This window comes from Nerophis ophidion, linkage group LG14 (assembly GCF_033978795.1).
Source record: "Nerophis ophidion isolate RoL-2023_Sa linkage group LG14, RoL_Noph_v1.0, whole genome shotgun sequence".
Taxonomy (NCBI): Eukaryota; Metazoa; Chordata; class Actinopteri; order Syngnathiformes; family Syngnathidae; genus Nerophis; species Nerophis ophidion.
Window position 1 is genome coordinate 4561750 of NC_084624.1, and position 26426 is coordinate 4588175.

The 26426-nt window shown below is 40.4% G+C and overlaps 1 protein-coding gene across 2 annotated transcripts in view; it reads left to right on the forward strand.

Annotated features, from left to right (window-relative positions):
* Window positions 1–26426, forward strand: part of ankrd12 (ankyrin repeat domain 12) — a 101601-nt gene that overhangs the window by 50885 nt on the left and 24290 nt on the right. The window contains exons 4-6 of one of the 2 annotated variants that reach the window (XM_061919680.1): window positions 14332–14403; window positions 14653–14793; window positions 25203–25406. In XM_061919680.1, coding sequence (XP_061775664.1) covers window positions 14332–14403; window positions 14653–14793; window positions 25203–25406 — 417 coding nt within the window. The remainder of the gene's footprint in view (window positions 1–14331; window positions 14404–14652; window positions 14794–25202; window positions 25407–26426) is intronic. The other variant, XM_061919681.1, reaches the window with a different exon arrangement.

Below are 26426 nucleotides of genomic sequence, written 5' to 3' on the forward strand. Positions count from 1 at the left end.
TCTGTAGTGTATATCGAACATGAACACACTTACAGTATCATACATCACACAGTTTCAGGGAGTAGGAAGAAGCAAAGCTTATTTAATCCTACCCCTTTCCCACTTCAGAGCGTTTACGAATATATAGAATAATTTACTGACCTTTGTAATAATAAAATAACATCTGTGAATTCGTATACACAACAGTTTTGTAATATGTAATCAATTAATTCAGTCATTATCAACATACTGAGATGAAGAATATCTTATTTTGAATAAGGTTGAAAGTATTTCTCATAATTCTTTGTAAGCACTATTAAAGGGGAACATTATCACAATTTCAAAAGGGTTAAAAACAATAAAAATCAGTTCCCAGTGGCTTGTTGTATTTTTTGAAGTTTTTTTCACAATTTTACCGGTCTCGGAATATCCCCAAATAAAGCTTTAAAGTGCCTTATTTTCGCTATCTTCGAAACCACTATCCATTTCCCTGTGACGTCATACAGTGCTGCCGATGTAAACAAACAATGGGAATAGCACAGCAAGATATAGCGACATTAGCTCGGATTCAAACTTGGATTTCAGCGACTTAAGCGATTCAACAGATTACGCATGTATTGAAACAGATGGTTGGAGTATGAAAGTATTGAAGAAGAAACTGAAGCTATTGAGCAAATAGCTATTGACGCTATTCATAGCCATAGCATGGCCGAATAGCTGCGTTAGCATCGCCGGTAAAATGTGCGGACCAAACGATCAGGACTTTCGCATCTTGTGACACTGGAGCAACTTAAATCAGTCGATTGGTAAGTGTTTTTTTTTTTGCATTAAATGTGGGTGGAAGGAAACATAATATAGTTGCAAATGCATCTGCAGGTTATTCATACATCTCTGTGCCATGTCTGCTTTAGTATCGCCGGTCAAATGTGGAGACACTCCGGCACATTCAATGGGGGTCTGGCGGCAGATTTCTTGCCAGTCGTGCAACTTGAATCCCTCCCTGTTAGTGTTGTTACACCCTCCGACGACACACCGTCGAGGCATGATGTCTCCAAGGTTCCAAAAAATAGTCAAAAAAACAGAAAATAACAGAGCTGAGACCCGGTGTTTGTAATGTGTTGAAAATGAAAATGGTGGGTGTGTTACCTCGGCGACGTCACATTCTGACGTCATCGCCTCTAGCTCGATAAACAGAAAGGCCTTTAATTCGCCAAAATTCACCCATTTATAGTTCGGGAATGGGTTAAAAAAATATACGGTCTTTTTTCTGCACTATCAAGGTATATATTGACGCTTACATAGGTCTGCTGATAATGTTCCCCTTTAATTTGAACAACCTCTTGAACTGGATCATATCAGTACAATGTTTAACTTCATTTCTTAATCCATTCCATAATTTGATTCCACATAAACGTTCTACGTGTTGTATGTGCATACAAATGTTTTAAATTACATTTTCCTCTAAGGTTATATTTCTCTTAAGTTGAGAAGAATTGTTGTACATTCTTTGGTAGCAGGTTATAATTTGCTATGTACATTTTAGCCGTTTGCAATTTTACCAATTCACAGAACTTTAATATTTTTGACTCAGTAGATAAAGGGGTTGTATGTTCTCTATTTATCTAGTTTAAAAAGAGTGTCGAGAATGCGCACTTTTGTTTGGACGCTACATTACTTGAAAGAGGTTACCGTATTTTTCGGACTATAAGTCGCAGATTTTTGCGACATGTACTCCGGGGCGACTTATGTGTGAAATTATTAACACATTACCGTAAAATATCAAATAGTATTATTTCTGTCATTCGCGGAAGAGACAAAGAAAATGTCAGCAATCGTCACACACACGTCAACCAATAAGAATTTGGCGGGGGAGGGTCATGGCAGAAGTGCATTGTGGGTCATGGAATGCTAACTTTTATATGCTATATGCTATTGCCGCAGCTATTAAAATGAATCATTTCATTGTTGGCGGTAACTTATAAAAAATAAAAAAAGGGCTGAACAAAAATGGCACCGAAAAGGAAATCATGTACTGCAGATTACACAATATCAAATAATATTATTTATCTAATTTCCGGAAGAGACGAAGAAAATGTCAGCAATCGTCACACACACGTCAACCAATAAGAATTCGGTGGGGGAGGGTCATGTCAGAAGTGCATTGTTGGTCATGGGATGCTATCTGATATATGCTACTGCCGTAGCTATTAAAATGGATCATTTCATCGTTGGCGCTAACTTATAAAAACTGAGAAGGGTTGAACAAAAATGGCACCGAACAGGAAATCATGTAGTGCAGATTACAAGCTGGACGTAGTGAAATATGCAGCAGAAAAGGACAAAAGGAAGCGGCGCATACCTTTGGAGTTGGCAGAGTTGTTTAGAAGCGACATCGAGGAAGAAGATTTCATGGGATTTATGGATTAGGAGTGAGAGATAGTTCGGTAAAGGTATATCATGTTCTATATGTTATAGTTATTTGAATGACTCTTACCATAATATGTTAGGTTAACATAGCAGTTGCTTATTTATGCCTCATATAACCTACACTTATTCAGCCTGTTCTTCACTATTCTTTATTTATTTTAAATTGCCTTTCAAATGTCTATTCTTGGTGTTGGGTTTTATCAAATAAATTTCCCCCAAAAATGCGACTTATACTCCAGTGCGACGTAGATATGTTTTTTTCCTTCTTTATTGTGCATTTATGTACGTATAGTCCGGAGCGATTTATAATCCGAAAAATACGGCACCTTTAAAAAATCACCATGAAGCACTTATGCTTCTTTTCTGGGTTTGTATACCACCATTTTTTTGGGCAACTTTGCCATTATAGAATCGGGTTTCAGTGCACATCCTGAGTTGCCATGTATGCACAGTGCTCCTGGGCATTTTTTAGTGAACAATTCCTTTTGTGGACCGTCAACGATCAAAGAGTTATGTTCTAATTGAAGATCAGAAAGTGTACTGTACGTTCGGCTTGGTCTTGACAATGCCAGTATCACTATTTTGTCAGATGTTAGATTGGTTGTGGTGTTCTAAGAGTTTAACACGACATTAGCCACTCTTCAATACGACTTTATTCTGCATTATACTTCCTAGAGTTTCAGTTGAGGTCTGTCAGTACTAAATTTGTGCCCAGTTGTTTTCCTTCTTCACATGTCCATGTATGTGTGTTCTCTCAGAGCCAAGGAGCTCTGAGCTGAGTGCGTCACACAAGCAAGGGAGGTCGGGGAGATGGCTTGGACGTGGCCATGCGGTCGTTTTTTATGGTCTAGGAGAGTCTCTCCAAGTAAGAGGTGTTGTCTCTTCTAAGGCTGCGTTTTAGACTATCCTCCTCTGCATTCTCTTGTAGTCAATGCAAGGAATAACGTCTTGAACGACTGCCGCTGTCCTTTCCGTTTGTTTAGATGAAGCGTGCACACTAGTCGTAATTACAACTGAAATGCTGTCAGGCATTTTACGCATCGCTGATTTAGCTTTCATCTCCCATGAAGTGCAAGGCTTAATGTAAACTTTCTGACTGATTCTTTGTTTGGACTCTTGCTTTAGCAAAGTGCTACACAGTGGGGATGAAGAAATATGTTTTAAGGCGATACGATAACTTCTAAATACATTTATATCTATTTTTTAATGCAGATTTAAGTGTAGTTAGTGCACACCTGATGGTAAGAAATAGATTTGACTAAATGTAGCTGTAGATTTGTCCTGACAAAAGCCAGTATCTGCTACGATGGGAAAGTCATCTAGCGCCATAATTTCCGTAATGAAATCGCAGATCGCTTTAGCCTGTTGGTCGTATCTGGCAAACGTTTCGCGCTTTACAAATGCCACAGCGATAGGAGCAAGTCCCGGACATTTAATTGTGGATGGCTACGGGTGATGTTTGTTTAGAGATTATGGATGTCGATGCCATTATCGAATCTTCTTATCGATCCGATTCCTTATCGATTCTCTTATCGAATCCAGATAAGTTGTTCTATATGGAAGAAAACACACAATACTTGGTTTAACAAAAACTCACTTTTGGCAGCCTTCAATTTGATTTTTTAAATAAAATGTTTTATTAAATTAATAAATATTGACTGTTAGTGCCCCTTTAAATGGGCCACCTAAGAAAAATACATGTATCCATTTGTATTATTTATTAGACAGACCTACAAACTCTGGAGTGGTGTAGGCTACAAGATACCGTTAACTTTACCAGACATATACAAAAAGGTTAACGTTACCTTACTATGCTTAGGTAACGTTAGTCTAGCTAAGATTACTGCAGTCCTGGTTGACATATGAGGCAACGTTATTTTAGCCTGAAGGCTACAAGTGAGCAGATATGGAAATTAACCGGCAACAGTTAACATTAGTTACTCACCGGCACTATCACTGGGACTGCAGGTTGAAGCAGAGGAAGAGGGGCGTGCTTCATCATCATTTTCCACGTGTCGAAGACACGACACGTTTCTCTAAACTTCAGGTTATGTACGGCCTGAACATGTTTCAACAAGTTTGTTGTACTGCTCCCCTTACTGGAAAGCGAAGCCTGGCAATAATTGCAGGTAGCTGTTTCCTCGTTGTATTTCTTAGTAAAGTGAAGCCATGCGTTGGAGCTTGTTGTTGCTGCTTCTGTATCTGCCGCCGAATGACTGAGCTATGTCATTTCCTGTGCGTGCCACAGGACATTTCCTGTGACACGGGTTTCGAATAAAGAACCAAATCTTTTTCTTCACTATAGTGGCTTCGATAAATGGGACCGTTTGTCAAAAAGGGATTAGAATCCATGGAGTCGGTTCTTTTCTTATCGAACAATCAGGAGAACCGGTTTTTGAACATCATCCCTATGAGTGGCTTTAGCTTCTTAAGCTGCAGGTGTCCTTTCAAGGTGTATTTTTAAGCTTTCAAAACACTGTAGTTCACAGCCTGACATGTAAGAGGAAATGAGCGCTTGATTTGCTTGCCCTAACCAACCTACAGTACAGTACGGGTAATATTGTCTCATTGAAGCGTTTTTTCACACTCGGCTGCGAACCGAATGAGAATTAGCACCTCCAAGTCCGAGTCCATGGTTCTCGCCCGGAAAAGGGTGGAATGCCATCTCCGGGTTGGGGAGGAGACCCTGCCCCAAGTGGAGGAGTTCAAGTACCTAGGAGTCTTGTTCACGAGTGAGGGAAGAGTGGATGGTGAGATCGACAGGCGGATCGGTGCGGCGTCTTCAGTAATGCGGACGTTGTACCGATCCGTTGTGGTGAAGAAGGAGCTGAGCCGGAAGGCAAAGCTCTCAATTTACCGGTCGATCTACGTTCCCATCCTCACCTATGGTCATGAGCTTTGGGTCATGACCGAAAGGATAAGATCACGGGTACAAGCGGCCGAAATGAGTTTGGGTCTCTCCCTTAGAGATAGGGTGAGAAGCTCTGCCATCCGGGAGGAACTCAAAGTAAAGCCGCTGCTCCACCACATGGAGAGGAGCCAGATGAGGTGGTTCGGGCATCTGGTCAGGATGCCACCCGAACGCCTCCCTAGGGAGGTGTTTAGGGCACGTCCAGCCGGTAGGAGGCCACGGGGAAGACCCAGGACACGTTGGGAAGACTATGTCTCCCGGCTGGCCTGGGAACGCCTCGGGATCCCCCGGGAAGAGCTAGACGAAGTGGCTGGGGAGAGGGAAGTCTGCGTTTCCCTGCTTAGGCTGTTGCCCCCGTGACCCGACCTCGGTTAGCGGGAGATGATGGATGGATGAAGCGTTTTTTTGTATTGGTTATCAGCGCTATTTCATATTACGAAATTTATTGAAGTGACATCATATCAGTCTGATAATTATCTTTCCGATATTTATTGTCCACCCCTAATATGCAGGCAAACAAACTTAGTTATAAGCAATGTTTGGCCATACGATAACTGAGAAGATACATATGAAACTGTGGCCAAAAAAGAAAAAAAGTGGCGTGTACAAAAACTGAGGTATCACTGACTTTTTACTGTACAAACACCAACAAATTGCACTAAAAAGCAGCTACGCAGTTTTACTTTTGTAGTTTTGCATTCAAGATACGCCTGTGCGACGCTTGTCTCTTTACAGAGGCCAAAAATGCATTGCTTGGTAAAGTGGAACCTCGTAGCAATTTATTTTAACATTGTTTGCCAATTGAAAGGTTTGTATAGTGAAACATCGATTGAATGCCCTGAGATAACAATGACCTAGATCAGGGATCGGCAACCCAAAATGTTGACAGAGCAATATTGGACCATAAACACACAAAAAAAATATTCTGGAGCCGCAAAACATTAAAAGCCTTATATAGAGAGAGGCTCCAGCGCCCCCCGCGACCCTGAAGGGCATAAGCGGTAGAAAACGATATAATAATTGTAAATCTAAGACCTCAACTGACTGTCATGGAATAGATATGGTAACAATAAAAACATTATACAAGACATTTCAGAACCTCTTACATATATTAGTCACGTATCATTTTTAACCGGCAAATTCCCTGACAAAATGAAAATTGCAAAAGTTGTACCAATTCATAAGAAGGGAGACACACACCAGTTCAGTAACTACAGACCAGTTTCATTACTTCCACAATTCTCCAAAATCATAGAAAAACTATTCAATAGTAGATTAGATACATTTATCAATAAAAGTGGGACGCTCACGGAGAACCAATTTGGATTTAGAGCAAATATCTCAACTTCAATAGCATTATTCAAAATAACAGAGGAAATTACCAATGCAATAGACCAGGGGTGCCCATTACGTCAGTCGATCTCCAGCCAGGCTTTTAAAAAAAGTAGACCTAAAAATGAGTGATCATCAATCTTCACCCAGACGTCACTTAAATGACATTCACGGTACCGGAGGGTCTTGTGAGATGACGCTGGCTGCTGCAAGATCATTATTATGAAAATATGACCGAGAGGAAGGCGAGAAACACTTTTTATTTCAACAGACTCTCGCGCCGTACTTTCCGTCAAAACTCTAAAGGCCGACTGCACATTTCCTATCTTCACAATAAAAGCCCTGCTTCATGCTGCCTGCGCTAACTAAATACAGAGTCCCGGAAAACTGGCGTGCACAAGCGATCCCTCAGAAAGCTGGCGTCCACATCACTTGTGCACGCCAGCTTTCCCAGACTCTTATTTTGTTAGCGCAGGCAGCATGAAGCAGGGCTTTTATTGTGAAGATAGGAAATGTGCAGTCGGCCTTTAGAGTTTTGACGGAAGGGACGGCGCGAAAGTCTGTTGAAATAAAAAGTGTTTCTCGCCTTCCTCTCTGTCATTTTTTCATAATAATGAACTGGCAGCAGCCAGCGTCATCTCACAAGACCCTCGGGTGCCGTGAATGTCAATCAAGCAAGCTACGGAATTTGCCGCCAATGTTTTTCTTGTAAAGTGTATGGAAGCTGGATGAATTAGATGCCAAAAACCAACCACTTTCATGTGGGATTGTACAGAAAGGACAACTTTTTTTCTCCTCCATTTGAAAATGTGGGCGTTATCATCATTACTGTCTGATTCCAATCAATGCAAGTCATCAGAATCAGGTAATACACCAACTTATATTCTTGTCTTTGTGAAAGAAAGACATCTAATATGTGTTACACATGCTTGTATTATCATTAAACACATTTAACTTGTTTACAAAAATGTCTCTTTCATAAATAAATAAATATAAATGATATATATAAATGAGGTAGATCCCCTCGAGTTGGTCAATTGAAAAGTAGCTCGCCTGCAGAAAAAGTGTGAGCACCCCTGCAATGGACGGTAAGGAATGTGCAGCCGCAGTATTCATGGATTTAACAAAAGCATTTGACACGATTAATCATGATATTTCAATTAAAAAACTAGAACGTTATGGCATCAGAAGTTTGGTCTTGAGCTGGATAAGAAGTTATTTAACCAACAGGAAGCAATATGTGAAGATGGGTGAAAATAGTTCAACACGATTGGATATATCTTGTGGTGTACCCCAGGAATTAATACTGGGACCAAGATTGTTCAATCTTTATATAAACGATATTTGCAAAGTTACAAAAGACTTGAAGTTAGTTTTATTTGCAGACGACACAACTGCTTTCTGTTCAGGAGAGAACACACAGAAGATAATACAAATAATAACGGAAGAAATTAATAAATTAACAAAATGGTTTGATAAAAACAGGCTATCCTTGAATCTCAGTAAAACTAAAATAATGCTTTGGTAACAGTAGAAAAGAGCATCAGACACAAATACAAATAGATGGAATAGATATCGAAAGGGTAAAAGAAACCAGATTTTTGGGAGTATTAATAGATGATAAAATGAACTGGAAATCTCATATATAAAACATACAACATAAGGTGGCAAAAATATTTCAATAATGAATAAAGCAAAATACGTCCTGGGCCAAAAATCACTTTATATTCTCTACTGCTCGCTAGTGTTACCATATCTGAGTTATTGTGCAGGAATATGGGGAAACAACTACAAATGTGCGCTACATCTGTTAACTGTGTTACAAAAAAGATGGATTAGAATAATACACAATGTTGGATATAGAGAACATACAAACCCTTTATTTATTGAGTCAAAGATATTAAAGATCGATGACTTGATTAAATTGCAAACAGCTAAATTGATGTACAAAGTAAAAATTATAACCTGCTAGCAAAGAATGTACTACAATTCTTCTCAAACTAAAGAGGAGAAATATAACCTTAGAGGAAAATCGAACTTAAAACATTTGTATGCCCGTACAACACTTAAAACTTTTAGCATATCAGTATGTGGAATTAAATGATGGAATGGATTAAGTAAAGAAGTTAAACATTGTACTGATATGACCCAGTTTAAGAGGATGTTTAAATTAATAGTGCTTACAAAGTACAATGAAGAAGTATTATGAGAAACACTTTCAAACTTATTGAAAATAAGATATTCTTCATCTTAGTATGTTAATAATGACTGAAATAATTAAGTACATGTTAGAAAACTGCTGTGTTACTCACTCATAGATGTCATTTTGATATTTTGCTGTAAAGAAGGTCAGTGAATGTATATATATATATATATATATTGTGGGCGCTCTGAAGTGGAAAAGGGGTAGGATTAAATAAGCTTTGCTTCTTCCTACTCCTTTTCGGACATGATGTATTGTGTATTGCGAAATTATGAAATTAACCGATGTTGTATGTATGTCATGTTCGAAATAAACTAAGAAAAGAAAATGGATGGATGGATCTAATTCTTATGGTGAAGGCAACACATGGTGTATGTATTTAAACTAGATATTAACTATCATTTATCATTTCCCAGGCTGAAGCAAATCAATCAATCAATCAATGTTTACTTATATAGCCCTAAATCACTAGTGTCTCAAAGGGCTGCACAAACCACCACGACATCCTCGGTAGGCCCACATAAGGGCAAGGAAAACTCACACCCAGTGGGACATCGGTGACAATAATGACCCAGTCGGACGTCGGTGACAATGATGACTATGAGAACCTTGGAGAGGAGGAAAGCAATGGATGTCGAGCGGGTCTAACATGATACTGTGAAAGTTCAATCCACAATGGATCCAACACAGTCGCGAGAGTCCCGTTCACAGCGGAGCCAGCAGGAAACCATCCCAAGCGGAGGCGGATCAGTAGCGCAGAGATGTCCCCAGCCGATATGTTGATATAAATGTAATATTTATTCTACACATTTTTGTAACATTGGAAAACATTAGTAAAACGGATGCTCCTCTGAGGGTGAGATCACTCCTGGAAATTTCTGGCTTAGAATGGCCAAAGGTATAGATGTGTTTCTCTAAGTTAAAGGAAACAGGCAGGCCGTCTTCTTCTAACGGATTTATTACTATCATTGGCAAGCTAGGTAATGTTTGCTGTGGTCTATAATGACATGTCACACAAGCAACTATCAGGCATGCAGCCATTTTCATTGATTGATTGAAACTTTTATTAGTAGATTGCACTAGGGATGCACCGATTAATCGGTAACCAAATATATTCGTCCGAATATGGCAAAAAAAGCCACATTCGGCCTTCGGTGGATTGAGTTAAAAACAAGGCCGAATAGTGGCGTGTGACGCAATTTTTTGACGCGGTGACGCAATCAACCAACGTGCAGTGACGTTGGGATATGTTGTGTACCTGTATAAGTGTATGAGGTTACAAGCACACACTTATTGAGATTTAGTGGGGCCTCTGTTTACATTATTAGCCTGTTGTGTAGGCTACCTGTATAAGTGTATGAGGTTACAAGCACACACTTATTGAGATTTACTTGAGCCTTCTGTTTACATTATTAGCCTGTTGTGTAGGCTACCTGTATAAGTGTATGAGGTTACAAGCACACACTTAATTGAGATTTACTTGAGCCTTCTGTTTACATTATTAGCCTGTTGTGTAGGCTACCTGTATAAGTGTATGAGGTTACAAGCACACACTTATTGAGATTTAGTGGGGCCTCTGTTTACATTATTAGCCTGTTGTGTAGGCTACCTGTATAAGTGTATGAGGTTACAAGCACACACTTATTGAGATTTACTTGAGCCTTCTGTTTACATTATTAGCATATCTACTGTGGCTAAGCAGACTTTTGCCAAAAGGACAATAATTCATTTGTTGTGGGTTTATCTACTTTCATGCACTTTATTTTTTTTGGGAATGCATGTTTTGTTTGAAGGCCTAATATAAATGAAAAAGTTTGTGCTTTTTTTGAAAAGCAAAGGCTACTGGAATATTTAAAAAATGTCAATATTCAATAAAAAGTTACTTTATTTGAAAAACATGTCTAAATATTTATTCTAGGCTATTTATGCAATATAAAACATTTTGTAAAAAACTGCATTCATTATTCGGTATTCGACCTTCGGCCAAGCGTTTAAATTTTATTCGGCTTCGGCCACAAATTTTCATTTCGGTGCATCCCTAGATTGCACAGTACAGTACATATTCTGTACAGTTGACCACTAAATGGTAACACCCCAATAAGTTTTTCAATGTGTTTAAGTCGGGGTCCGTGTAAATCAATTCATGGTAATTAATAGGAGGGAATAAGCGGTAGAAATGGATGGATGGATGGAACATTATATACAGATAATGTGTCATGAGACATGCAAATATAAATTAAATACAGAGAGGACATAAGGAAAAAGAGAGCTCAAATATACCTATAAATGAGGCATAATCATTCAATATGTATACGCAGCTAGGTTAAATAGCATGTTAGCATTGATTAGCTTGCAGTCATGCAGTGACCAAATATGCCTGATTAGCACTCCACACAAGTCAATAACATCAAAAAAGGTCACGTTTGTACATTCACACACAGCATAAAACATTTGTTGGACAAAATGAGACAAAGAAGGAGTGGCATAAAACACGTCTTTCTGTGGCAGCGTCTGAGAAAGTTGTACATATAAAAAAAACTCTGGTGCGTTCAAGGACTGCAGAAATTGGTAGGACAACAAAGGTTCTCGTCAAATCCTCATCGGTGAAGCATGTTTAATATAAAGAGAGTGATATCTAAAAAAAATAGGAAGGTTTGTGTCACGTTTGCTGTCTTTCAGAAATAATATTAAAACAAAAATTATATTATTTTTTTCCACCATCTTTTCCATTTTCATGCATTTTTGAAAAAGGTCCAGGAAGCCACTAGAGCGGCGCTAAAGAGCCACATGTGGCTCGAGAGCCGCGGGTTGCTGACTCATGAGCTAGATGACTGAGAACCTTCAAAGACACCTATAGTGAAGCAGCGTTAGCCATAAGAATCGATGTAAACATAAATGGTTTGAGCCTCGACAAAAGTCTCTATCTTGGTTAAAAACAAACTGCACACTTTGAAGACACTGTCACAATAAAACAGTATATATGTATCCTGTATATATGTATATTAAACCAACATAACAAGGGGTTAATGGCTCAACAATCTTTATTTATCCAAACACAGCTACATTAAGCTTAAATTTAACACTGGGAGTTTTGAAAGTGATAAACAAGCAGTGGCATCACACAGGCGCCGCTCGCGTTAGTACAAACTAGCAATGTGGGTGATTTTATTTATCAACTTGTGTCCGGGTAACGCCTTCTTCTTTGCCACTGTGGCATCTTTTTCAGTCTCATCACAATTAAAGACTTGCTGCGAAGCAAATCCCCCTTAACTGATGAAATCCTTGAATTGAAGGCGCCGCGAGCCGAACGCTAACTAGCTAAATGCTTGCTTAAATGGTTGTGTAGCAACCAGAAGACATACAGCAAGACTAGAGATGTCTAATAATGGCTTTTTTGCCGATATCCGATATTGTCCAACTCTTAATTACCGATTCCGATATCAACCGATACCGATATATACAGTCGTGGAATTAACACATTATTATGCCCAATTTTGTTGTGACGCCCCGCTGGAAGGATTAAACAATGTAACAAGGTTTTCCAAAATAAATCAACTCAAGTTATGGAAAAAATTTAGGGATGCACCGAAATGAAAATTTGTGGCCGAAGGCCGGATAAAATTTAAACGCTTGGCCGAATACCGAATAATGAATGCAGTTTTTCACAATTTTTAAAATATTGCATAAATAGCCTAGAATAAATATTTAAACATGTTTTTCAAATAAAGTATTTTTTTATTGAATAATGACATATTTTTAATATTCCAGTAGCCTTTGCTTTTCAAAAAAAGCACAAAGTTTTTCATTTATATTAGGCCTTCAAACAAAACATGCATTCAAAAAAAAAAATAAAGTGCATTAAAGTGGATAAACCCACAACAAATGAATTATTGTCCTTTTGGCAAAAGTCTGCTTAGCCACAGTAGATATGCTAATAATGTAAACAGAAGGCTCAAGTAAATCTCAATAAGTGTGTGCTTGTAACCTCATACACTTATACAGGTAGCCTACACAACAGGCTAATAATGTAAACAGAGGCCCCACTAAATCTCAATAAGTGTGTGCTTGTAACCTCATACACTTATACAGGTAGCCTACACAACAGGCTAATAATGTAAACAGAGGCCCCACTAAATCTCAATAAGTGTGTGCTTGTAACCTCATACACTTATACAGGTAGCCTACACAACAGGCTAATAATGTAAACAGAAGGCTCAAGTAAATCTCAATTAAGTGTGTGCTTGTAACCTCATACACTTATACAGGTAGCCTACACAACAGGCTAATAATGTAAACAGAGGCCCCACTAAATCTCAATAAGTGTGTGCTTGTAACCTCATACACTTATACAGGTACACAACATATCCCAACGTCACGGCACGTTGGTTGATTGCGTCGCCACGTCAAAAAATTGCGTCACACGCCACTATCCGGCCTTGTTTTTAACTCATTCCACCGAAGGCCGAATGTGGCTTTTTTTGCCATATTCGGCCGAATATTTTCGGTTACCGGCCTTCGGTGGAATGAGTCAAAAGCAAGGCCGAATAGTGGCGTGTGACGCAATCAACCAACGTGCAGTGTTAAATTTAAATTGTTTTATACATAGTTTCCTTCTTTTTATTCTGAAGCTGAAGTACTGTTATTGACAAATCTGTTCTGGCCTGGGACGTGTTGTGTACCTGTATAAGTGTATGAGGTTACAAGCACACACTTATTGAGATTTAGTGGGGCCTCTGTTTACATTATTAGCCTGTTGTGTAGGCTACCTGTATAAGTGTATGAGGTTACAAGCACACACTTAATTGAGATTTACTTGAGCCTTCTGTTTACATTATTAGCATATCTACTGTGGCTAAGCAGACTTTTGCCAAAAGGACAATAATTCATTTGTTGTGGGTTTATCCACTTTAATGCACTTTATTTTTTGGGGGGGAATGCATATTTTGTTTGAAGGCCTAATATAAATGAAAAACTTTGTGCTTTTTTTTGAAAAGCAAAGGCTACTGGAATATTAAAAAATGTCAATATTCAATAAAAATTTACTTTATTTGAAAAACATGTCTAAGAATTGATTCTAGGCTATTTATGCAATATAAAAAAGTTGTGAAAAACTGCATTTATTATTCAGTATTTGGTATTCGGCCTTCGGCCAAGCGCTCAAATTTTATTCGGTTTCGGCTTCGGCCACAAATTTTCATTTCGGTGCATCCCTAATCTCAAGTGATTATAATAAACAAACTACTTTTGTTTTCTCCTCGTTTTGTATAAGTATAAAAACAAGCAAACCGCCTCTCTCAAGGTTTTTCAGGGTCTGTGGTTAAAGAAAAAGCGAGGTAACGCTGTCCACCGATGTCCTCTGCTGTGTCATCATGACTCATACTCGATATGTGCGTGTACGTGAGAGAGAGCGAGCGAGCGAGAGAGAGCGAGTGCTTTCCCACAATCCCCTAGCCCCAATCCTCTCTGCTTTGCACTGTAGATGAGTCAGACCCAGGCCAGTCCAGTGAGACCTGGGGAGAGAGATTAGTGGCCCCCTGCAGGACCTACACAGGTAATCGCTGCAGCCTGTCTTCTCAACAAGCTCCTCCTCTTTCCTCCTTTGCCCACACATGCACGTGTGTGCCTTTTTCTCACCCTGTTACATGCATGTCTTACTAGAGGTGGGGGTCTTGATGGCTGCAGTGCACACCTGACTGGTTGAGAAACCTCATACTTGTCATCTGTTACTAGATACAAGGTGGAGGCAAAGTGTCTCCCTCGATGCATCCTCACACACCTGTGTGCAATTTGTGTTTTGCAGATAAAGATGGACCGGACAAGAAGAAGGTGAAAAAAGAGGCCGGGGGAAAGAAGTCCCAGGCCCCCAACCTTTTGTTTGGTTATCCCCTGTCCGAGCGCAAGCAGATGGCTCTCCTCATGCAAATGACGGCCAACAGCCCAGGTTTGTATTTTTGTAGAAGTTTAATACATACTAATTAGGGCTGGGCGATATGGCCTTTTATTAATATCTCGATATTTTTGGGCCGTGTCACGATACACGATATATATCTCCATATTTTGCCTTAGCTTTGAATGAACACTTGATGCATATAATCACAGCAGTATGATGATTCTATGTGTCTACATTCAAACATTCTTCTTCATACTGCATTAATATATGCTACTTTTAAACTTTCATGCAGAGGGAAACCACAACTAAGTCAATTTAGCAAAACTATTTATTAAACAGTTATTAAGCAGTGGCACAAACATTCATGTCATTTCAAAACAGAAAGTGCAAGATTGTCAGAGACATTTTAAAACAAGCTATTAGTGCACTTTTGTGCATGATGTCACTAAGTTGACATATCAAAACAACACTAAATTAAAGTGCACTTTTTGTACAGAACGCCACTACAATAGTTTAAAGTAAATAAATTGCACTTTTGTGCATGATGTCACACAAGATATTTCAAATACTGTCAAATAAAAATGAGCTGCATAATAGGAAATCAAATAGTGTATGTCCTTCACTATGTGGTAGGTTCCTGCGGACGTTATCTCCTTCTGTTGTTGACTATTTTTTTCATACGGTGTTGATGTGGAAATGGTTGCTTCGGCATTTTGTTGGTGTGGTACGGACCGGAGATGTTGACATGCGGAGTTTCAAGCACTCTTCATTCTCTAGCGAAGTGGTTCTCAAATGGGGGTACTTGAAGGTATGCCAAGGGGTACGTGAGATTTTTTTTTAAATATTCTAAAAATAGCAACAATTAAAAAATCCTTTATAAATATATTTATTGAATAATACTTCAACAAAATGTAACAAAAACAGAAAATGCAAGATTGTCAGAGACATTTTTAAAACAAACTGTGAGTGCACTTTTGTGCATGATGTCACTAAGATGACATATCAAAACAACACTAAATTAAAGTGTGCTTTTTGTACAGAACGCCACTACAATAGTTTAAAACAAAGTTCACTTTTGTGCATGATGTCACACAAGATATTTCAATAACTGTCAAATAAAAATGAGCTGCATAATAGGAAATCAAATAGTGTATGTCCTTCACTATGTGGTAGGTTCCTGCGGACGTTATCTCCTTCTGTTGTTGACTATTTTTTTCATACGGTGTTGATGTGAAAATGGTTGCCTCTGCATTTTGTTGGTGTGGCACCGAACGGAGATGTTGACATGCGGAGTTTCAAGCACTCTTCAGTCTCTGGCGCAGGGGTAGGGAACCTATGGCTCTAGAGCCAGATGTGGCTCTTTTGATGACTGCATCTGGCTCTCAGATAAATGCTAGCTGACATTGCTTAACACGATAAGTAATGAATAATTCCACTTGTAATCATAGTGTTAAAAATAACGTTCAAAATATAATACATTCTTATGCTTTTTTAAGTTCAAGAAGTTGCGTTAATGGTAAGAAGTAATTTATTTATTATTGGTTAGTGTGGGGCTTGCCCTCCTGGGGGTTCTTCAGACCACCAAGAGCCTGTTTTAGGGTTACAATATTGTTTTATTTTATTTTTCTCTCAGTTGCTTTCCAGCAATTGTCTTTTTCTCTTTCGTCCTCACTCGCACTCTGGCTCCAACCCCAGCCCTGTCTCTCCTCCTGGCTGCTGCTTATAACAGAGCGACAGGTGATTAGATAACAAGGCCCAGGTGGGCCATTTACGCACCTGTCGCTGATTTCGAGGCCGGTCCTGGCAACATCCCGCTTTGCTGCCACACCCCCTCCACAGTTAACTTCAGAATAACAATGTTATTACAAAGAATAAGAGACCTATTATACTCTGGAAATGTTGGTCTTACTTAAAAATGCACGCGTTTAGTTGTGTTCAGTATTAAAAAAAAATATTATATGGCTCTCAGGGAAATACATTTTGAAATATTTGGCTTCTTGGCTCTCTCCGCCAAAAAGGTTACCGACCCCTGCTCTAGCGGGTGACTTGTCAAATGATTCCACATATTATCAGTAATGCTACTTTTTGTAGGGCTTCACGGTGGCAGAGGGGTTAGTGCGTCTGCCTCACAATACGAAGGTCCTGTAGTCCTGGGTTCAAATCCAGGCTCGGGATCTTTCTGTGTGGAGTTTGCATGTTCTCCCCGTGAATGCGTGGGTTCCCTCCGGGTACTCCGGCTTCCTCCAAAGACATGCACCTGGGGATAGGTTGATTGGCAACACTAAAAATGGTCCCTAGTGTGTGAACGTGAGTGTGAAAGTTGTCTGTCTATCTGTGTTGGCCCTGCGATGAGGTGGCGACTTGTCCAGGGTGTACCCCGCCTTCCGCCCGATTGTAGCTGAGATAGGCGCCAGCGCCCCCCGCGACCCCAAAAGGGAATAAGCGGTAGAAAATGGATGGCTACTTTTTGTAGCAATGCTTTTGCCCCACACTTGACAAAATATGGCTGTCTGTTCGACAACTTCCCGCTTGAAGCCATGCTTTTTTTTTCGTAGGAATTAATTCTTTCTTCACGTGTTACCAGATTCGGACCTTCTTTCTCTCGTATTACCACTCGCATCACAGCTAACGTTACCCATGCCGCTACCTCTCTGCTCCGCGAGGGCGTATACGTATGTGACGTATGTAAGAAGGTGCGCTTGTTTTATTTCTCTGTGAGAAGGAGAGACAAGAGGGAGTCAGAAACGGCTGTCGTGCAACTGCATGAGAACGTATACTCGAATATCACGATATAGTCATTTTCTATATCGCACAGAGACAAACCCGCGATATATATCGAGTACATCGATATACTGTATCGCCCAGCCCTAATTGAAGCCCTAAGTGGGAAATGCACAGCCTGCCATTGCCATATTCAAAAAAACAAATGCTGGATTACAGTGTTTCATAATCAATCAATCAATCAATGTTTACTTATATAGCCCTAAATCACTAGTGTCTCAAAGGGCTGCACAAACCACTACCACATCCTCGGTAGGCCCACATAAGGGCAAGGAAAACTCACACCCAATGGGACGTCGGTGACAATGATGACTATGAGAACCTTGGAACTGTGGCATTGGTTCCTTAAGTCGCGTCTTTTGCGTATTTTTTTATGTCACAAGCTAGGGTGCTCGATATAAACGATATACAGTGAAAATTATATAATTTGCCTGACAGAACCTTTATTATTATTGTGATAATAGATGTTGATGACCCAATCTAGCTGTGTCATGCTAATTTGACAGTGACAAGTGAAAGAATGCGTCCTCAACGCGCTGTGGTGTCCTTGCTAGCGAGCTTGCGGTTAATGTCCCCCCACGCTGCAAATACTTTTCTCCAGTCAGCAATCCTCACCTCCATGGTGGCAAATAAACTGTAGCTCACAAGTCTCATCCGTGTAAATGGTAAATAAATGATAAATGGGTTGTACTTGTATAGCGCTTTTCTACCTTTAAGGTACTCAAAGCGCTTTGACACTACTTCCACATTTACCCATTCACACACACATTCACACACTGATGGAGGGAGCTGCCATGCAAGGCGCTAACCAGCATAAGTTGTCGAGACCTAAGTTTTTACATGTGAGGTAAAACCTTTTGGAATCGTGCTGTTTGTTAACATGAGATTGGGAATAAAAGTTAAAAATAGCGTCCCACTTAGTGATTCATTCTGGGGGCTACATTAAATTTCATTTCTTTAATTTGTTTTCAAGTAAATGATAAATGATGAATGGGTTGTACTTGTATAGCGCTTTTCTACCTTCAAGGTACTCAAAGCGCTTTGACACTACTTCCACATTCACCCATTCACACACACATTCACACACTGATGGAGGGAGCTGCCATGCAAGGCACTCACCAGCACCCATCAGGAGCAAGGGTGAAGTGTCTTGCTCAAGGACACAACGGACGTGACGAGGTTGGTACTAGGTGGGGATTGAACCAGGGACCCTCGGGTTGCACACGCCGTGTAGGATAAGTTAGCCGCTAATTGATCAACTCAAGCCCTTGTATGTAAACAGAGGTGGGCAGATTGATGGAAATATCAACAGTAACGATACAAAGTATAATATCATTATTTGGTCAAGATTACAATAGTTGGACTAATATTTTTAATTATCAATAAATATTTTCTTGTTTATTTGTTATTGTTTAGAAACTCCGGAAATAAGTCCCTGGACACAGGAGGGCTTTAACAGAAGTGTAGATAGAACCATTTTACAACAAGTGAAGTGAAGTGAATTATATTTATATAGCGCTTTTTCTCTAGTGACTCAAAGCGCTTTACATAGTGAAACCCAATATCTAAGTTACATTCAAACCAGTGTGGGTGGCACTGGGAGCAGGTGGGTAAAGTGTCTTGCCCAAGGACACAACGGCAGTGACTAGGTTGGCAGAAGCGGGAATCGAACCTGCAGCCCTCAAGTTGCTGGCACGGCCGCTCTACCAACCGAGCTATACCGCCCCCAAGTGTCTTGCTCAAGGACACAACAGATCGTGACGAGGTTGGTAGAAGGTGAGGATTGAACCAGGAACCCTCAGGTTGCTGGCACAGCCACTCTCCCAACCGCGCCACGCCGTGAAATAATATGTTACTACATACGTCGGCAGTCAAATTAGTAGTCTTTTTACGCGTTTTGACAGCATGGAACGGTTGGGAGAGTGCCTGTGCAGGCAACCTGAGGGTTCCTGGTTCGATCCCCACCTTCTACCATACTTGCCCACCTTGAGACCTCAGAATTTGGGAGATATTCAAAAGGCCCGCTGGGGGAATGTGTATGTATATATATATATATATATCTATATATATATATATATATATATAGATATATATTAGGGATGCACCGATTAATCGGTAACCGAATATATTCGGCCAAATATGGCAAAAAAAGCCACATTTGGCCTTCGGTGGAATGAGTTAAAAACAAGGCCGAATAGTGGCGTGTGACGCAAGTTTTTGACGCGGTGACGCAATCAACCAACGTACAGTGACGTTGGGATATGTTGTGTTGTGTACCTGTATAAGTGTATGAGGTTACAAGCACACACTTATTGAGATTTACTTGAGCCTTCTGTTTACATTATTAGCCTGTTGTGTAGGCTACCTGTAGAAGTGTATGAGGTTACAAGCACACACTTATTGAGATTTACTTAAGCCTTCTGTTTACATTATTAGCCTGTTGTGTAGGCTACCTGTATAAGTGTATGAGGTTACAAGCACACACTTAATTGAGATTTACTTGAGCCTTCTGTTTACATTATTAGCATATCTACTGTGGCTAAGCAGACTTTTGCCAAAAGGACAATAATTCATTTGTTGTGGGTTTATCCACTTTAATGCACTTTATTTTTTTTTAGAATGCATGTTTTGTTTGAAGGCCTAATATAAATGAAATACTTTGTGCTTTTTTTGAAAAGCAAAGGCTACTGGAATATTAAAAAAATGTCAATATTCAATAAAAAATTACTTTATTTGAAAAATGTGTCTAAATATTTATTCTAGGTTATTTATGCAATATTTAAAAAATTGTGAAAAACTGCATTCATTATTTGGTATTTGGCCTTCGGCCAAGCGTTTAAATTTTATTCGGCTTCGGCCACAAATTTTCATTTCGGTGCATCCCTAATATATGTATCTATATATATATATATATATATGTATCTATATATATATATATATATATATATATATATATATATATATATATATATATATATACAGTATATATATATAATAGAGGCAACACGGTGGTGGAGGGCTTACTACGTCTGCCTCACAATGCAAAGGTCCTGGGTTCAATCCAGCTCTCAGGATCTTTCTGTCCTCCCCGTGACTGCGTGGGTTCCCATCGGGTACTCCGGCTTTTTCCCACCACCAAAGACATGCACCTGGGGATAGGTTGATCGGCAACACTAAATCGGCCCTCGTGTGAATGTTGTCTGTCTATCTGTGTTGGCCCTGCGATGAGGTGGCGACTTGTCCAGGGTGTACACCGCCCTCCGCCCGATTGTAGCTGAGATAGGCTCCAGCGCCCCCCAGCAACCCCGAAGGGAATAAACGGTTGAAAATGGATGGATTGTAATGTGTATCGTTATCAAAGGATGCTGCTACATATATCGCTGTAGAGAACTTAAGCCGTATCGCCCATCTCTATCTAAGTTATTTTGGATTGAGGGGAGGCACAGCAGGACCCACAACTCATGGATGAGAGCCATATGTGCTTCCATGTCTTAGTGGTTCTCAAATGGGGGTAAGTGTACCCCTGGGGGTACTTGAAGGTATGCCAAGGGGTACGTGAGATTTTTCAAAAATATTCTAAAAATAGCAATAATTCAAAAATCATTTATAAATATATTTATTGAATAATACTTCAACAAAGTATGAATTTAAGTTCATAAACTGTGAAAAGAAATGCAACAATGCAATATTCAGTGTTGACAGCTAGATTTTTTGTGGATATGTTCCATAAATATTTCTTTTTTTGCGAAGAAATGTTTAGAAGTAAGTTGATGAATCCAGATGGATCTCTATTACAATCCCCAAAGAGGGCACTTTAAGTTGATGATTACTTCTATGTGTATAAATCTGCATTTATAATTGAATCACTTGTTTATTTTCAACAAGTTTTGAGTTATTTTTATATCTTTTTTTCCCAAATAGTTCAAGAAAGACCACTACAAATGAGCAATATTTTGCAGTGTTATACAATTTAATAAATCAGAAACTGATGACATAGTGCTGTATTTTACTTCTTTATCTTTTTTTCAACCAAAAATGCTTTGGGGGGTACTTGAATTAAAAAAATGTTCACAGGGGGTACATCACTGAAAAAAGGTTGAGAACCACTGTTCTACGGTGTCTAATAAGACAAGAAACGTTGCTAATGGCTTTTAATTGCTTAATATTGCAACAAAGTCTATTAAGTTTTAGATTTATATTGCGCTTTTTTTTAGTGACTCAGCGCGTTAAACTGACAACTTATGATTAATTTATTCCCCATTCACACATTGATGCTAATAAAATATATTTGTAGCCACAGCTAGACTGATGGAAACGGCCTCTCTGCCCACCAATAAACATTAATTCACTTTCACACACCAGTGCGGGCTGCACTGAAGGCAAGGTGGGTCCAGTGTTTTGCCCAAGTACACAAAGGCAGTTACTAGTATGGCAGAAGCTGGATACATACCAGGAACCTTCAAGTTTCTAGATCAGGGGTGCCCACACTTTTTCTGCAGGCGAGCTACTTTTCAATTGACCAACTCGAGGGGATCTACCTCATTTATATATATCATTTATATTTATTTATTTATGAAAGAGACATTTTTGTAAACAAGTTAAATGTGTTTAATGATAATACAAGCATGTGTAACACATATAGATGTCTTTCTTTCACAAAGACAAGAATATAAGTTGGTGTATTACCTGATTCTGATGACTTGCATTGATTGGAATCAGACAGTAATGATGATAACGCCCACATTTTCAAATGGAGGAGAAAAAAAGTTGTCCTTTCTGTACAATACCACATGAAAGTGGTTGGTTTTTGGCATCTAATTCATCCAGCTTCCATACACTTTACAAGAAAAACATTGGCGGCAAATTCCGTAGCTTGCTTGATTGACATTCACGGCACCCGAGGGTCTTGTGAGATGACGCTGGCTGCTGCCAGTTCATTATTATGAAAAAATGACAGAGAGGAAGGCGAGAAACACTTTTTATTTCAACAGACTTTCGCGCCGTCCCTTCCGTCAAAACTCTAAAGGCCGACTGCACATTTCCTATCTTCACAATAAAAGCCCTGCTTCATGCTGCCTGCGCTAACAAAATAAGAGTCTCGGAAAGCTGGCGTGCACAAGTGATGTGCACGCCAGCTTTCTGAGGGATCGCTTGTGCACGCCAGTTTTCCGAGACTCTGTATTTAGTTAGCGCAGGCAGCATGAAGCAGGGCTTTTATTGTGAAGATAGGAAATGTGCAGTCGGCCTTTAGAGTTTTGACGGAAGGTACGGCGCGAGAGTATGTTGAAATAAAAAGTGTTTCTCGCCTTCCTCTCGGTCATATTTTCATAATAATGATCTTGCAGCAGCCAGCGTCATCTCACAAGACCCTCCGGTACCGTGAATGTCATTTAAGTGACGTCTTGGTGAAGATTGATGATCACTCATTTTTAGGTCTATTTTTTTTAAAAGCCTGGCTGGAGATCGACTGACACACCCCCCGCGGTCGACTGGTAGCTCGCGATCGACGTAATGGGCACCCCTGCTCTGGATGGCTGCTCTACAATCGAAGCCATGCCGCCCCACTTCAGTACGATTGGTTAAAAGAAACAAGGCTGCCATCGAGCAAAAGGTATTAGCAGGGACACAGGCCTGACTTATTTTTCTATAAGTCATTGATCTTTTGTGTAATGGATCCAAAACTTTGAGGAGTGACGTGGCTCAGATGGTAGAATTGCTGGCCATAAACTTGGAAGGTTTCGGCTTCAAATCCAGCGTCCGTCAACCTAGTCACTGATGTCGTCCTTGTGTGAGAGACTTCTTCCCCCACCTTGTTTCCAGTGCCACAGACACTCATGTAAATGTAGATAAAGGCTATTGAATCACTATAGAAAAGGCGCATAGCCGTAGAAATATTACTTATTTCACTTCATGCTGGCATGTCTTACAAAACATTTTGACCACAACCCATAGGACAGGGGTCGGGAACCTTTTTGGCTGAGAGAGCCAAGAAGCAAAATATTTTAAAATGTATTTCCCTAACAGCCGTTCAAATTTTTTTTTAACACTGAACACAACAATGAGTGAATTTTAAGGTAAGACCAACACTTTTAGGGTATAATAAGTCTCTTATTCTTTGTAATAACATTGTTATTCTGAAGCTAACCAACAATAAATTAAATACTTCTTACCATTAATGCGACTTGTTGAACTGGTGCGGTAGAAACCGGATGGATGGATTAAAATGCATGAGAATGTTTTATATTTTGAACGTTATTTTTGACACTGTGATTACCAGCGGAATTATTCATTACTTACCATGATTTATCTAAGAGCCAGATGCAGTTATCAAAAGAGCCACATCTGGCTCTACAGCCATAGGTTCCCTATCCCTGCTCTAGCCTTTAAATAGACCTCCTTTTTAGACCAGTTGATCTGCCGCTTCTTTTCTTTTTCTCCTCTGTCCCCCCCTCCCTTGTGGAGGGGTCCGGTCCGATGACCATGGATGAAGTACTGGCTGTCCAGAGTCGAGACCCAGGATGGATTGCTCGTCGGGACCCAGGATGGACCGCTCGCCTGTGTATGGGTTGGGGACATCTCTACGCTGCTGATCCGCCTCCGCTTGGGATGGTTTCCTGTGGACGGGACTCTCGCTGCTGTCTTGGATCCACTTTGAACTGAACTGGAGCCACTATGGATTGAACTTTCACAGTATCATGTTAGACCCGCTCGACAGCCATTGCTTTCGGTCCCCTAGAGGGGGATGGGGGTTGCCCACATCTGAGGTCCTCTCCAAGGTTTCTCATAGTCATCATTGTCACTGGCGTCCCACTAGGTGTGAGTTTTCCTTGCCCTTATGTGGGTTCTTCCGAGGAGGTCGTAGTCGTAATGGTTTGTACAGTCCTTTGAGACATTTGTGATTTAGGGCTATATAAATAAACATTGATTGATTGATTGATTGAAATAGGTGTCGGTGTCTAGCAGGACCGATAATCAGCCTTTTCGTTTTCTTAGCATTGAGTTGCAAAAAGTTAGCCGACATCCATTGTTTGATTTCATTAAGACGAAGTATGATGTCATTTTTCAAATTTGCTAAAAAATGATTGGGTTTCAAGTGGAGCGAGAAGGGAGTAAAAGGGTTCGAGAAAAAATGGGCTTCACGGTGGCAGAGGGGTTAGTGCGTCTGCCTCACAATACGAAGTTCCTGCAGTCCTGGGTTCAAATCCAGGCTCGGGATCTTTGTGTGGAGTTTGCATGTTCTCCCCGTGAATGCGTGGGTTCCCTCCGGGTACTCCGGCTTCCTCCCACCTCCAAAGACATGCACCTGGGGATAGGCCCCTCCCACCTCCAAAGACATGCACCTGGGGATAGGCCCCTCCCACCTCCAAAGACATGCACCTGGGGATAGGCCCCTCCCACTTCCAAAAACATGCACCTGGGGATAGGTTGATTGGCAACACTAAATGGTCCCTAGTGTGTGAATGTGAGTGTGAATGTTGTCTGTCTATCTGTGTTGGCCCTGCGATGAGGTGGCGACTTGTCCAGGGTGTATCCCGCCTTCCGCCCGATTGTAGCTGAGATAGGCGCCAGCGACCCCAAAAGGGAATAAGCGGTAGAATATGGATGGATGGATGCTTAAGATAATCTAAACAAGCACAAACACAAGTTCACTCAAAGATTTTCTTTCCGTCTCCCACCAGATTCGACACCCAGCCACCCCTCCCAGACGACGCCCGTGCAGAAGAAGGTCCCCAGCAGCGCCTCGTCTCGGCAGAAAGACAAGGTGAACAAGAGGAACGAGCGCGGGGAGACTCCCCTTCACATGGCGGCCATACGCGGCGATGCCAAGCAAGTCAAGGAGCTCATTACCCTGGGCGCTGACGTCAATGTGAAAGACTTTGCAGGTATGATGACCACAAGGCGACTGCTTCAATTAAATCCACAAGAGCGACCAGACTGACATCTGGTGGATTTAAACCAGGGGTGCCCATTACGTCGATCGCGAGCTACCAGTCGACCGCGGGGGGTGTGTCAGTCGATCTCCAGCCAGGCTTTTAAAAAAAATAGACCTAAAAATGAGTGATCATCAATTTTCACCAAGACGTCACTTAAATGACATTCACGGTACCGGAGGGTCTTGTGAGATGACGCTGGCTGCTGCAAGATCATTATTATGAAAATATGACCGAGAGGAAGGCGAGAAACACTTTTTATTTCAACAGACTCTCGCGCCGTACCTTCCGTCAAAACTCTAAAGGCCGACTGCACATTTCCTATCTTCACAATAAAAGCCCTGCTTCATGCTGCCTGCGCTAACTAAATACAGAGTCTCGGAAAACTGGCGTGCACAAGCGATCCCTCAGAAAGCTGGCGTGCACATCACTTGTGCTCGCCAGCTTTCCGAGACTCTTATTTTGTTAGCGCAGGCAGCATGAAGCAGGGCTTTTATTGTGAAGATAGGAAATGTGCAGTCGGCCTTTAGATTTTTGATGGAAGGGACGGCGCGAAAGTCTGTTGAAATAAAAAGTGTTTCTCGCCTTCCTCTCTCTCATTTTTTCATAATAATGAACTGGCAGCAGCCAGCGTCATCTCACAAGACCCTCGGGTGTCGTGAATGTCAATCAAGCAAGCTACGGAATTTGCCGCCAATGTTTTTCTTGTAAAGTGTATGGAAGCTGGATGAATTAGATGCCAAAAACCAACCACTTTCATGTGGTATTGTACAGAAAGGACAACTTTTTTTCTCCTCCATTTGAAAATGTGGGCGTTATCATCATTACTGTCTGATTCCAATCAATGCAAGTCATCAGAATCAGGTAATACACCAACTTATATTCTTGTCTTCGTGAAAGAAAGACATCTATATGTGTTACACATGCTTGTATTATCATTAAACACATTTAACTTGTTTACAAAAATGTCTC